Genomic DNA, 14,299 nt, shown 5'->3' on the forward strand with positions numbered 1-14,299 from the left:
GATTTGGTGGAGCTAAACCGTTTGGCTAATGTTTTACAGAGTGGAGTTAGTTTTGTGCTGAATCTAGAATTTAGGGAGCTATGCCAAATAGGCCCTAACAACTTTGTGGTACATCTGGAAACCAAAAAATGACAAGAGATTTAACCATAAAAATTAGTCAAGATGGCAAGTACATCATACTATACTATAGCAGCAGACATCCATGCAGCAGCTCCACATGTAGATGACGAACAGGACTCGTCCACGCCAACAATGAAAACAACTAAACAAAGCACAACCCTTCCAACTCAGGCGCACGTAAAACACCACTCCCCTTCACTCCACTACAGGTGAAGCACAAACCAGTCCAAATGCTGCACAACCAGCGCAACAATCAAGATATGAGGAAGACACCGGTACTCCTGCCAGCACTCTTCAACTCTTCTAGACAACACACAACAGTCACACATGATCATCAACACCAGGTTTACCCAACCGGTTTTCATCAACACCTAGGTCCACCCAATCCAAACAGTATACTCTCCCTGTATAGGATTTATAAGTCGTTTTAGAAAAGATTTAGGTCAAACATTAGAAATATAAATCATCAATAACTTTTAAATTATTAAATTTGCAAATGTAAAAAATTATATCAACAAATTTGTCTTGAAAAATACTTTCATAAAAGTATACATATATCATTTTTCTTAAATATTTTTATAAAAACAAGAGATCAAAGTTGTGTTTTGGAGACCTTGTCGCTGTTCTAAACAACTTCTAAATCCTATACGGAGGGAGTACTCCCTCTATCACTAAAAGCTTCAAATTCTAGAGCTGTCTGAAGTCAAACTTCTAAAACTTTGACCAAATTTCTAGAAAAAACAATAAAATTTACAGTACTGAATTAATACCATTAGATTTATCAAAGAATATATTTTCATAAGATACTCATTTTATATCATATAGATATTGATGCTCTTTTCTATAAAGTTAGTCAAACTTAAAAGAGTTTGACTGACATAAAGTTAAAGCTTTTAGAGACAAAGGAAGCACAAGAATAATCGAGTAATCATGGCATAAGTGGCTGCAATGGCTTCTTCACTCTTGAATCTACAAGGTCCAAATTACCCCTCAGACAACCAATAATTGGACCTTGTTTAGATCCAAAAACTTTTTGAATTTGAACACTAACAATTTCATTTGTAATTAACATTATTATTTAACCATAGACTAACTAGGCTCGAAAGATTCTTCTCGGAAATTACAGACAAACTGTGCAATTAGTTATTTTTTATCTATATTTAATGTTCCATGCATGTGCTACAAAATTCAATGTGACAAAATCTTTAAAAAATTTGAATTTTAGGTGGAACTAAACAAGGCCTTGGTAACCTTCTTCAATGGCACAGATTTCTCACCACCAGATTATATAATTCACTCATAAATTCATCAACAAAACATCTACAAGATTGGGAGGAACCTAAACTCAATTGCCCATCTTCTAGCTAGGCAAATCATATCGAACTCTTCAACTCTCTCTCTCTCTCTCTCTCTCTCTCTCTGTAACATGTGCCCCTCGGGGATGCACTGTCTGTTGTAAACAGGGCGCACCTGCAGCTCCTAACGGCTCGTTGCTGTTAATAAACCATGCTTCTTGTAAAAAAAAAGGTGATACACAGGTGATCAAGTCAAAAAAAAACTTCAGCAACAGTTTGTTAGTGGCTACCACATTTTTAGCCGCAGATGATAACATGGTCTTTTAGTGGCGCGTAGGTAAAAGGCTCAACAAACATTAATGCTACCTACAAGAATGAAAAGAATCTATTTGACAGCACAGTACAATGGCCATACAAAATCCCCCAACTGCCACAGCATTCTCAATATCCTGATAAACTGAACTAATCCTGATAAGCGAGAAATGCAATTACTGCATACCTGATGGTCCCAAAGGATCACAGCTTCACTTTCTGGAAATAAATAGAGAAAAAAATTAGCAACCATAGTTCCAGATCCTGACATTGTTCCCTATGCTCGCATCCAACACCACTGCCAGCGCAAGTACTCCGACCCACTTCACGCAACACAATGTTCCATGCTCAAAGTAAACTTTCACAAACTTCCACGCAAAACAATATTATCAGCACATTACCTAAAAACCAAAGAGAACTATTTCTTCCTGGTTAACCAAACAAAGCTGTACAAATCAAAATTACTATGATTTCACCCTTCGCTAAATACTTACAGCTTACAATGATACAACCCTGACTGCAGACAGAATACAAATAATTTTCTAACAAAGTTCAAAATTGGGGAACTGAATTATACAGTGTGGCAGAAGGGGCATATCATCATTGTCGGTTATCCTGTGTTTGCGACCTTTCATCTTTTCTTGACAATACATTGATCTGCTGCTCAAGCTGTCAAGCAGGGAAACCATGTTATGTTTAGCCAAATTCTGCACATGGACATTGGTAAATTGAGAATTAAGAATCAAAGCTCAGACTCTAATACATTCATTTTCAAAATATCAGACAAATTCTCTTGGTTCAGTTTTTGCAGAACTTATGAAAGAAATGCAAGTATTAAAAATATACTGCAGGAAGATCAATACCTGATTGTTTTGGAGCTTTAATCTTTGCACTTCCTCAGCAAGTTCAGTGACACTGGAAATTTCCACAAATTTGTCAATTGTCTGAAAATATGCTGAACCATCATCACAAATTTTTCATACCTTCGCTGCAACTGGAGAACATATGAATGCAATTCCTTTTCTCTGGCAGGTCCTCCAGAAGACTGCAAATAGATCAAAAACTTATTGTACCATACAAGACAACTTCATGTTTGCATAACAACTGAGACACACCACAGGTATTTGGACTCAAGCACTCAGCTCAGCTCTTTCTAAAGTTCAGATGTCTGGTAAACATGAAAAGGAGGCTACAAGCCACACTAAAATGTTACACACCTGATATGAACTGCTTGTCCTTGCTAAAGAATCGTCTGTTTGACAATAGCCCCATGCAAAACCATAATATCAGCACTGATCGAAGCTTTTCACTCAAATTCAAAATAAACTACTGTATTCATGCATACCAGATGTTTCCTCAATTGAAGAAATCAGCCTACTGAGTACTTCCTGCCAAAATAAAGGATTGTTAATGTGCCAAAAATTCTTCCTTTCTAAAATCAAATGATAGACATAGTAATACCTTTTGCATAGTATTTTGCTGCATCAAGAATTGCAAAGTTGGAAGAATTGCAGGCGACTTGGGATTTGATTGTGCTGCTTCAATTGGTAGGTTTATCCTGCTACTGCTGCTGCAGGCTGATGTAGCTACCTAAAACGGAAAATAAGTTTTAAAAAAAATTCCATACTTTTTTCTTTTGGTAAAGGACAATTTAAAGGTGTATGTGCGCCCACAAGGTAGACAAGAGACTATTGCTTTGAACAACTCATTCAACATATAAAGAATCTTCCAGAGTTTGGGAAATACAAAAGTGCAATAGCTGGATGTTAAGCGCTAAATTATTTAATGCATTTATTTTCAGAATTTGAGTGATTACAATTCATATCAGCCAGAATTAATCGAAGACTCCAAGCTACACATGTTCATGACTGTAAAAGAATGTTATCTTCACTAGAATCCAACAAAGACGAAAAAGGGAAATACAATAAAAGTTTACTAAGTGTTAGAAGCTGTTTTCCATAACACGGGCTTACCCTAGAGGGTTAGCAATATAATGTCATACATGGGCCTCATGGGCCTAGCCTCATGGGCCTACTCATCTCATACTCTAACACACCCCCGCAGTCTGAACTACCGTCGCAGCGGAGTTTGCAGACTGGACACGAAAAGAATAGAAAAACAAACAACACACGAGCCCCCCCCCAGACACAACTAGCCACTGGTGATGTTGAGGCTGGAGCGGAACTCGGCGAAGGTCGAGGACGGGAGGCCCTTGGTGAAGATGTCGGCGAACTGGGAGGTGGTCGGGACGCGGAGGACCCGAACATCGCCGATGGCGACCCGGTCACGGACAAAATGTAGATCGATCTCCACATGCTTGGTCCTCTAGTGCTGCACAGGGTTGGTGGAGAGGTACACCGCACTGACGTTGTCGCAATAGACCAGCGTGCTCCGCGAGAGAGGGCTGTGGAGCTCGACGACGAGTTGCCGGAGCCAGGAAGCCACAGCCACGTCGTTGGCAACGGCGCGGTACTCTGCCTCGGCACTGGAGCGGGAGACAACCGGCACACGCTTGGACGACCAGGACACCAGGTTGCCGCCTAAGAAGACGGTGTAGCCGGGGGTAGAGCGCCGAGTGTCCGGGCACCCGGCCCATTCAGAGTCAGTGTAGACGACCAGCTTGGTGGAGACCGGTGAAAAAGCAACCCATAATCGACGGTGGCGCGGAGGTACCGGAGTAGGCGCTTGAAAGCAGACAGGTGGGGCTCTCTGGGATCATGCATGTGGAGACAAACCTGCTGCACGGCGTAGGTGATGTCCGGCCTAGTGAAAATGAGGTACTGAAGTGCACTAGCAAGACTCTGATACGCAGTGGGGTCTGCCACTGGACTGCCCTCGGCCTCTGACAACTTGCCCTGAGTGTCAACCGGAGTGGAGCAAGGCTTGCAGTCAGTCATTCCTGCTCGCTCCAGGATAAAAAAAGTGTACTGTCGCTGGTGTAGAAGAAGTCCAGCGGGACAAGACTCAACAGTGACTCCGAGAAAATGATGGAGAACTCCTACTGAAGAGCGCTGATGATGCGGCGCAATAGTGAAGGACTAGAAACTGTGAGGACAATGTCATCAACGTAGAGCAGCAGGTACGTAGTCTCGACTCCATTGTGGTAGACAAACAGGGACGTATCTGACTTAGCCTCCACAAACCCCAATGTCACCAAGAAAGCAGCAATCCGAGAGTGCCACGCCCGAGGGGCCTGTTTGAGACCGTAGAGAGACTTGTTGAGCCGGCAGACCATGTCTGGGCGAGAGGAGTCAACAAATCCCGCTGGCTGACTGCAGTAGACTGTCTCAGTAAGATGCCCGTACAGAAAAGCATTCTTCACATCCAGCTGATGCACAGGCCAAGAGCGAGCAAGAGCCAGAGAGCACTGTGCGGACGGTCGCCGGCTTCACCACAGGAGGTCTCGTCGTAGTCAACCTCGGGGCACTGAGTCAAACCCCGCAGCACCCAACGAGCCTTGTACCGCTCAAGGGTGCCATCAGCCCGCCGCTTGGTGAGTCCAGATCCACTTGCCGGTGACGACGTTGGCGTTGGACGTACGCGGCACCAGATCCCAAGTCTGGTCGGCGAGGAGCGCCGCGTACTCCTCTTCCATCGCGCGGTGCCTGTGAGAGTCCAACAGGGCAGCGCGGACGAAAGAGGGTACACGAGAGACCTGCGAGGCATCGGGCATCGCCGCAAGAGCCCGGGACCACAGGGTACCAGCTGCGTGCCGCGTCACCATCGGGTGGACATGACGCGGGTCGCGGTGAAGAAGCGGCGGGTGGTACACCGGCGACACAGCACGTGCAGTCGGGCCCCGCGGCAGCGGAGAAGGCGTGGTCGGCGGAGAGGAGGCCACCAGTGGTGGCGGTGTCGGCGGTGGAGGAGACACCACCGGTGGCGGCCGAGGTAGGGGTGTCGCCGGCGAAGGAGAGGCCACCCCCGGTGGCGGAGGAGGCGGTACCACCCGCGCCCGGCGCTGGTAGACATGCACCGGCTAGGCGAAACGCTTCGGGGTGCAACGGGCACCGGTTGGGCGCAGGGTGCCAGAGGAACGGACACCAGCGTCCCCGGGCCCGCGTCAGGCATAGTGGCAGGAACCACCCGGAGGGCGTGGCCACCGGACCTGTGCAAGGCACGGAGTCGAGGGCCGCACCGGCGGGCGGCGAGCCGGGACACGATGCCGGCAAAGACCTCGGAGGAGCAGGACCTGCAAGAAACAATAAAGGTGGCTGGGCCACTGGGCCAGTGGGACACAACGAGAAGAAGTCGAGGTCAAGAGCGGAAGCCGGTGTGGTGGTGGTGGAGAAAGGGAAGACAGACTCATCAAACACCACATGGAGAGAGATGAGGACCCGACGAGAGATAAGATCATAGCACCAGTACCCCTTGTGGTCCGGGGAGTACCCGAGGAAGACAGAGAGAGTGGAACGGGGTGCCAGCTTGTGGGGAGCAGTGGCTGTGGTGTTAGGGTAGCACGCACACCCGAAGACACGAAGGTGGTCGTACCATGGAGGGGTACCGAAAAGAGCGTGGTGAGGCGTAGGAGTTGGGCAGGCAGCGGAAGGAAGGCGGGGTTGAGGAGGTAGGTGAGGTATGCAAGCTCTCAGCCCAGAAGCGCGCAGGGAGCGACGCCTGAAGTAGGAGGGTGCGCATGATCTCGGTGGTGGTGCGAATCATGCGCTCAGCCTTACCGTTCAGGGAGGTGTATGGACAAGACATGCGCAACTGAACCCCGTGAGAGAGGAAGAAGGCACGGGAGGTGGTGTTATCAAACTCACGGCCATTGTCACACTGGACGGCCTTGACGGGAAGGCCGACTTGAGTCGACACCCAGGCAAAAAATGGAGAGTGGGAAATGCCTCAGACTTTGCACGCAAGGGAAAAGTCCACGAATAATGAGAAAAATCATCAACCACCACCAAATAGTATTTATAGCCAAACATACTCATGGCAGGAGAAGTCCAAAGGTCGCAGTGTACAAGATCAAAAACATGAGCCGCATGTGAAGAAGACTGAAAAGGAAGACAAACATGGCGACCCAGTTGGCACGCACGACACAAATGCTCATCGTGAGCTCAAGTACAACGAATGTCGGAGCTACGACTAAGCTGCATCAAGGCGTCACGTCCAGGATGGCCGAGACGACGGTGCCAAGTAGTGGAGGAACGCGTTGCGACAAAAGCAGCTGACAGAAGTGTCGACGATGAAGAGGAAGAAGACACCAGAAACCGAAGATTGTAAAGGGGCCCCGTGCTGTCAGAGCAGAGGACGTCGGGAAGCCAAATCCTTCACAGTAAGACCAGAAGAGTCAAATTCAACGAAACAGGAATTGTCAGCGGTAAACCGACGAATAGAAAAAAGGTTATGGACCATAGAGGGTGCAACAAGAACGTCCGGAAGACGAAAAGAGCCATGAGCACCGGCGGCACCCACGGACGTGACAGGAAGACCCGACCCATTTGCGACCATAATGGACGAAGGAAGAAAGGAAGGAGGGCAAACAGAGAGTATACCAGGGTCGGGAGTGGTGTGGTAAGTGGCTCCCGAGTCGGCGATCCACTCTGGCCCAACAGGAGGTGCGGTGCTGAAGTTGGCCAAGGCCGCCGGGTCGAGTGGAGTGTTGTGCAGGAGGCCGTGGTGGTCCACGGAGATCGTCCCCACGATCCAAGAAAGGACGATGCAAGGGGGATCCCCCGCATCATCACCTCCCCCTGCGCCCGCATCCGCACCCCCCACCAGCGGCAGGGGAGGGCCGCCCGCCAGCGGCTGCTGCTGCAGGGGAGGGCCTCCCGCCAGGGGCTGCTACGGCAAGGGCGGCTGCTGCTGCAGGGGCAGCTGGCCACCCGCAGTGGCCGCCAGGAGGAGAGGAGGTCGAGCCGCGCCCCCTGCGCCTGCGTGAAGAAGTTGGCTGACAACGTCGCGAGCTGAACTCAGGGAGGCGGCGGAGGCGGCGGCTTGGGCCCGGGTTGGGTAGGGGAGCGCCGGAAACTGCTGGAAATAGGAGGGAGGAGGAGGGGGAGAAGGCTGCTGGCCTGCCATGGCAGCGGCTGGAAGGAGGGGGAGGAAGGCCTAGGCTGTTGATACCATGTTAGAAGCTGTTTTCCATAACATGGGTTTACCCTAGAGGGTTAGCAATATAATGTCATACATGGGCCTCATGGGCCTAGCCTCATGGGCCTACTCATCTCATACTCTAACACTATGCTGGTCAACTGAGAATTTCAATTAATAATTCAGTACCTTTTGAGAAATACTATCTGACGTAACCTGGAAGCGCCCCCTTCGACGGATAATGTTCCCTTCTGATGACTCCTCTGGCGCAACTGCTCTCAAAAATGGATGTGCTAAACCAAATTGAGTCTCGGGCATAAGTAGCAAGTAAAAGCAAGATCCCAGCTTTCAGTTAAATCCAAAATTAACCACCACAGAACTGGTTAGGTGTCGGATCATGCTTGCTACATTCACACCGACACACATATGAGACAGCAAGGGGTTGTGTAAGCATCAATCATCTTACCAGATTGATGTGTGCGTGAATCCTTCAATTGGCGGAACAATAAAGGGCCACTACGGTTCCTGCTGCTTAGATTTTTCTGACGAAATCCATCCCTTTCATGACAAAAGTACAAGTGTTACCAGCCTAGAATAGTTTGAATGGAAAAAATATATACAGAGAACAATATACATAATAGGGAACATTGATGCGAAAAAATGTATGGATAGACCCATGCTTCTTTGTTATGTTCTTAATTTCTAGGTTCTCTATATATCCTTCACAGTAAGACTATGCTCTAACAACTTAGTTGCCAAAACAAATATTGAACAGTTTATTTTGCAATATCAAGTGGAAGTTTAAGAGAGTCTTTAGAGTTTAGACTAGGTCAGGGCTTGAGAGTTTTAAGGGATCCGCCGAAAGACTCAAGCCTAGAGATCATTATTAAACTTAACATATGCAGCCACATCAAGTACATTCAATGCACATGTTCATAGAAAAGCTTACACCAAGCAGTTCAACAAATATGCAAATAACATATGGTGTTTCAAGGATAGGTTAGGCACATTGACTAGCCTTCCAGTGCTAGCAACACCCTTTTTGTTCCTATTTTCATTCTTTATTTTCTTTTGCCGCCACCACATAAAAGCATGTACCACCAGCAACCACTGCTCCAATAGCTACTGAGTACACCTAGATGTAAGCCCAGTAGTGCTTTTCAGAACAGTGATTTTTGCAGTGATATAATACATAGTTAGAATCCTTTATGGGGAAGTGAATATAATCCACCCAAGGCCAAAACACCCACTATTGACTATTCTACATTTTAGCTAAGGAATCACTGGGAAAAATACAAGTTGACATGGAATGATGGAAAATACATTAAACAAAGTGAAACTTGCCCTCACACCTAAGGCTAAGCACAGTAGCACTTTCAGAACAAATTATAATAGAGTTACATTTCTTTGAGGCCTAATTCACTCCAAAATCCTATTATCATATACTGTATCATAGACTAGGAAAAACTGACACTGGCCATGGAAAAAGATAAACTTTAGAGAAAAAAATATACCTTTCCAAATCACTGCTCGAGTAGGGGGAAAGAACTTGCTCAGGTATAAGAGAACCACTTGAATGCCTGTGGTATCCACTAGTGACCAGATTCTTAGGTACAGAAAGGCTTCTTTCCAAGCTTTCACCGTTGCAGTTGGCACTTTTACAATGCTCCATTTTTTGCAACTGCTGGAAAGGTAAAGTTCTGACACTTGGTTGCGCTCTTGAATCAGTAGCAGTAGGGTCCAGGTCATCAGCACCACAAACATCAAAGCAAGATCTGTATCAATAGTCAGGGAAGATCCATCATAATTCACTACTAACTTTATAATACAAAACTCAAACATGGTAAAGATAGCATAATAGTATAGAGCAAAGGAAAAAAGTGAAGGTAACAGTCAACGTTCTGAATTCTGTTCCAGAAGGATTTAACATTGAGATTTACTGCTCAACATCATTAAATCATGTATGATAGCTTCAGAAATCAATATATTTTGCACCTAGATGCTTCACAACACACCCCAAACAAAATATGCCAAGTAAATTATTCTACAGTGTTGGAAAAGAAAATAATGATGACTTGTTTCTTCTAGAAGAAACACACCAACCAATTGCATACACAGACAAGACAAACAGTAACATAGGCAGGATCATCCCTGACTTTTGAAGGAAATTCATAGCATCAAAAAAATATATATTCCCCCTAACTTCCAGGTTGATAAACATGATTTAATCTAATGTTCAGACAATAACAGGTTGTATACACTGACAACACAATGTAATTTATAAAAGCATGCTGAGAGTGGAGCTTTTTACCTGTGTGCCATTATAAAAGTTCAAAATGACTCATGTACCATCGAAGTTTTAAAAAACTTCTCAGTACCCTTGAATGAAATTTTCTTTCCCCAGATGCCACTTTGGTCAATTTTGCTTGTAACAGCAGGTAACGGCCAGCGGAAAAGACGATTTTGCCCTTGGTTATAAAATGCATCAAAATTTTCATTATTTCTTTGGGTGCCACTATATTCCTATGCTTAAAAAAATCACCCTTTTCTCTATACCATTATGACAAAATTCATGGCAACAACTATGTGTGCATGTGAAAAAAATAAATAATTGTAAAAATAAATTTAAAATCGATCCAAAATAATGGATAATTGCGACAACCACAGCAAGTATTTAAACTAAATACATTCAGACATAAATGAGGTCCAAATGTATCATTACGTGAAATCAGCTTTTCACAACCACAGCAAGCTGATTGTGCACGTCATGATAAATTAGGACCTCGTTTATGCCTGAATGTATTTAGTTTAAATACTTGCTGTGGTTGTCGCAATTATCCATTATTTTGGATCGATTTTAAATTTATTATTACAAATATTAAAGTTTTTTACATGCACAAATAGCTGTTGTCATGAATTTTGTCATAATGGTACGGAGAAAAAGATGATTTTTTTAATCATGGGAATATAGTGGCACCTAAGGGAAGAATGAAAATTTTGATGCATTTTATAACCGAGGGCAAAATCGTCTTTTTCGCTGGTTGTTACCTGCTGTTACAAGCAAAATTGACCAGTGTGGCACCTGAGGAAAGAAAATTTCATACAGGGGTATTGAGGAGCTTTTTAAAACTTCAATGGTACACAAGTCATTTTGAACTTTTATAATGGCACACAGGTAAAAAGCTCCTGAGAGTAAGGGTCAACATGATGATAAAGTTGCAGTGAGAAGAGCTTACTTTAGTGCCTCAAGGGGGTGGTTTGGAAACGAAGAGGAGAGAGCATTATTCAAAGCTTCAACTTCTTGTATCTCATCCTGCTAAGTTGGAGCCATGAGGCAATTAATGTAACATATAAAGCTAGTTTATGGAGTCTCAGTTGGGTAACTATGATGACAAAAACAAAGTACCTCTTCAGGTCTTCTAGAAGCAACATGGTTGAGCCTTTCCTGGTAAATATGTCCTGGGCCATTGTAAGCATCCTGTGAGTCATCCTTAACTTTGTTCTCCCTGACATCTAAATGACAAGTGCCATTTAAATTGTCTATCTGTCAAATAATACAAACTCAAATTAGAAAACACAGATTTTTAGGAATCAGTTTTTTCTTTTGGCTGATTTATGTCAACCGTTAATAGCTAGTACAATCTGGCACCCAAAATTGGGTTCTTACAAGGGCAGCTGCATTTTTTAAGTCCTCTAGATTGAAGTTCCAGCCACTGATGCCTCTTATGTACTCTTTCTGAAAGGCAAATAACTGCATCTGTCAGCAACAGCAAACACAACATGTGCAGCATAGTTCAAATTTCAACAGAGAAAACTGTGTCAGTGACAGCAAAGACAACAACATGTGTATGCATAGTTCAATTTTCAACCGTGACATGTTCATTTAGTTTGTAATTGAAAAGATAATGAAATCTGATAGACATAAGAAGATTGTTGCTAACATCCCAAGCACCAAACAATTTTACATAATATTTCTCTAGCCGCTCTAAAAACTCAGATGAGATCATCTTCCAAAATTTCACATAAACATTGTTTAAACTGATTGCCACATTTTAAAATGGAAAATTTGTTTAATTTCCTTCAATTCAAAATAAATAGCAGACACGCTACAGGAAACAAAAAAAGTTTCTATCAAGTAGGCAATCCTCAGATAAACAATAGATCCCATCCTATCCTACTATTTTAACTCAAACCTAAGACCATGGGAGCTTCCAGCCAAGGGGACAATGTAAGACATAATCTGCTGCCCCCTTCCTTTCTTCTTGCTGACCAGGACAGAGACAGGGTAGTGGATCAGATCATCTCATGGCTGGTCAAGTCCTTGGTCCTGTAGAGTATAAGGCAACAGGCCATACTTGTACTAGTAGAAGTACACCAGCTGTATGGCTGGTACTAGTGTAGTTGTTGGCTGATTTCAGCCTTGTACCCTAGGTGTATGTAGTTGATAGAACTGTACCTTAGAAGGTACATGTATTGGTGTATATAAACCAGCCCAATGCTATGGAAACAGCAGCAAGTTCATTGCCACTCATTCAGTTCCAGTTTCAGTTCATGTCTGAAACTGTGTGTGTGCTGTGTGCGTGTGCAGTAGTAGCTCAGGGCCTTTCTTCTACCTTGGAGCAGGGGAGAGGGAGAGGGGAGGAGAGCAGGTGCTGCTCACCTCGGTGCAGGGTTGCTGTGCCAACAAGTGGTATCAGAGCCGTACAAGCCGTAGCTAGGTCCCCTGATCAGCGATGGCGGAGAGTGCGGGCAGGAACGGTGGCGGGGAGGGTGGTGAGCGACAGCTCCAGCCGGCGCCACCACAGGTGGAGGTGCGTGTGGTGAAGGAGTTCGGTGGCAGCGGCTCCTGGCCCATGCTCACCCGCACCAACTACGGTGAATGGGCAACGCAGATGAAGTGGAAGCTTCGCGCGCGCAAGTGGTGGCGGGCGATCGAGGAGGATGACCGCACCGAGGACGCCCAGGTGGGAGTCATGGAGGCGCTCATGGCCTCGACGCCGGCGGAGTACCATGAGGCGCTGGGCGCCAAGGACACCGCGAAGCAGGCGTGGGAGATGCTGGAGTCCCTGCGCATTGGCTCGGATCGAGCCAAGAGGGCGAGGATTCAGCAGCTGCGCAGGGAGCTGAACGACATCAAGTTCAAGCCCGGGGAATCGGTGGAGGATTTCACCCTTCGCCTCCAGTCCCTGGCCACGCAACTGGCCACCTACGGCAAGAAGGTGGACGACGAGGATCTCGTCACCAAGTTGCTGTGCACCGTGCCGGCAAGGTACTCGCAGCTCGCCATGTCCATCGAGACCATGCTGGACATCTCCACGCTGTCTCTGGAGGACGTGGCCGGGCGGCTGCGGGTAGCAGAGAGCCGCACCACACCGGCGCCGGAGAAGGAGAAGCCCAAGCTCCTACTGACCGAGGAGGAGTGGTCAGCACGCATGAAGGAGAAGAGGCGGTCCGGGGAAGGCTCCAGCCGTGGTGGCGGCGATCGCGGCGGTGGCAAGCAGCAGAGCAAGGGGCCGGCGGACAAGAAGAAGGGGAAGAAGAAGTTCCCCGACCCGAATGCCTGCCGCAAGTGCGGCAAGGTTGGGCACTGGGCGCGGGAGTGCCGGAGCGCAAGGAGAAGAGGATGAGGCGCACCTGGCTCAGGACGACAGCGACGGCGATCACGCACTCCTGATGGGGGTGTACTGCGTGGAGCAGAGCGGCAGAGAAGAAGTGTTGGAGGCGGAGCAGAGTCCTGCGCCGCTGGCTATCCATCACTTTGATGAGCCGCGAGCGCAGGTCCATCTTGGAGTCGCCGGAGATGAGTCCGAGTAGCGGTGGTACCTGGATTCCGGCGCGAGCAATCACATGACAGGCTGCCGCGCCGCCTTCTCCGAGCTGGACGAGAAGCATGCCGGGAGCGTCCGGTTCGGGGACGGCTCTCGGGTGGAGATCCGCGGACGAGGGACGGTGCTGTTCAGGTGCAAGAACGGGGAACACCGAGCGCTCTCGGAGGTCTACTACATCCCCGAACTCCGGTCGAGCATCGTCAGCTTGGGACAGCTGGACGAGCACGGCGCGGAGGTGCTCATCCGCGGCGGCGTGCTCCGGATCAGGGACTAGGACGGTCGGCTCCTGGCAAAGGTAAAGCGATCACGCAACCGACTTTACCTCCTTGATTTGAAGATCGAGCAACCAGTGTGCCTAGCAGCAGCGTGCACAGAGAAGCCATGGTTGTGGCATGGCCGGTTCGGCCATCTCAACTTCGATGCGCTGGGCCGGCTCGGGAAGATGGTGGACGGTCTACCGGAGATCAGGCACGCAGGCGAGCTCTGCGACAGCTGCTTGGCGGGGAAGCAGAGGCGGCTGCCGTTCCCCAAGGCAGCCAAGCGTCGCGCAGAGGAGCTGCTCGAGCTGGTCCATGGGGACCTCTGCGGACCAATCACGCCGGCGACCCACGGCGGGCGGAGGTACTTCCTCCTGCTCGTAGATGATTGCAGCCGCTACATGTGGCTGCAGCTTCTAACGAGCAAGGCCGAGGCAGCGGACGCCATCAG

General features: G+C 47.3%; 1 protein-coding gene across 7 annotated transcripts in view; it reads right to left on the bottom strand.

Moving 5' to 3' along the window:
* Positions 1,958-14,299, bottom strand: part of LOC8078303 (serine/threonine-protein kinase BLUS1) — a 36,102-nt gene continuing 23,760 nt past the window's right edge. For 4 of the 7 annotated variants that reach the window (XM_021449509.1, XM_021449508.1, XM_021449513.1 and 1 more), the window contains 12 exons: positions 11,431-11,499; positions 11,170-11,307; positions 11,000-11,076; positions 9,278-9,538; positions 8,230-8,321; positions 7,953-8,056; positions 3,189-3,317; positions 3,073-3,115; positions 2,945-2,979; positions 2,711-2,772; positions 2,591-2,642; positions 1,958-2,434 (listed from right to left, as the gene is read on the bottom strand). In XM_021449509.1, coding sequence (XP_021305184.1) covers positions 2,270-2,434; positions 2,591-2,642; positions 2,711-2,772; positions 2,945-2,979; positions 3,073-3,115; positions 3,189-3,317; positions 7,953-8,056; positions 8,230-8,321; positions 9,278-9,538; positions 11,000-11,076; positions 11,170-11,307; positions 11,431-11,499 — 1,227 coding nt within the window. In that variant the 3' untranslated portion in view covers positions 1,958-2,269. The remainder of the gene's footprint in view (positions 2,435-2,590; positions 2,643-2,710; positions 2,773-2,944; positions 2,980-3,072; positions 3,116-3,188; positions 3,318-7,952; positions 8,057-8,229; positions 8,322-9,277; positions 9,539-10,999; positions 11,077-11,169; positions 11,308-11,430; positions 11,500-14,299) is intronic. The other 3 variants (XM_021449510.1, XM_021449511.1, XM_021449512.1) reach the window with 3 other exon arrangements.

This window comes from Sorghum bicolor, chromosome 10, assembly GCF_000003195.3.
Source record: "Sorghum bicolor cultivar BTx623 chromosome 10, Sorghum_bicolor_NCBIv3, whole genome shotgun sequence".
NCBI lineage: Eukaryota > Viridiplantae > Streptophyta > Magnoliopsida > Poales > Poaceae > Sorghum > Sorghum bicolor.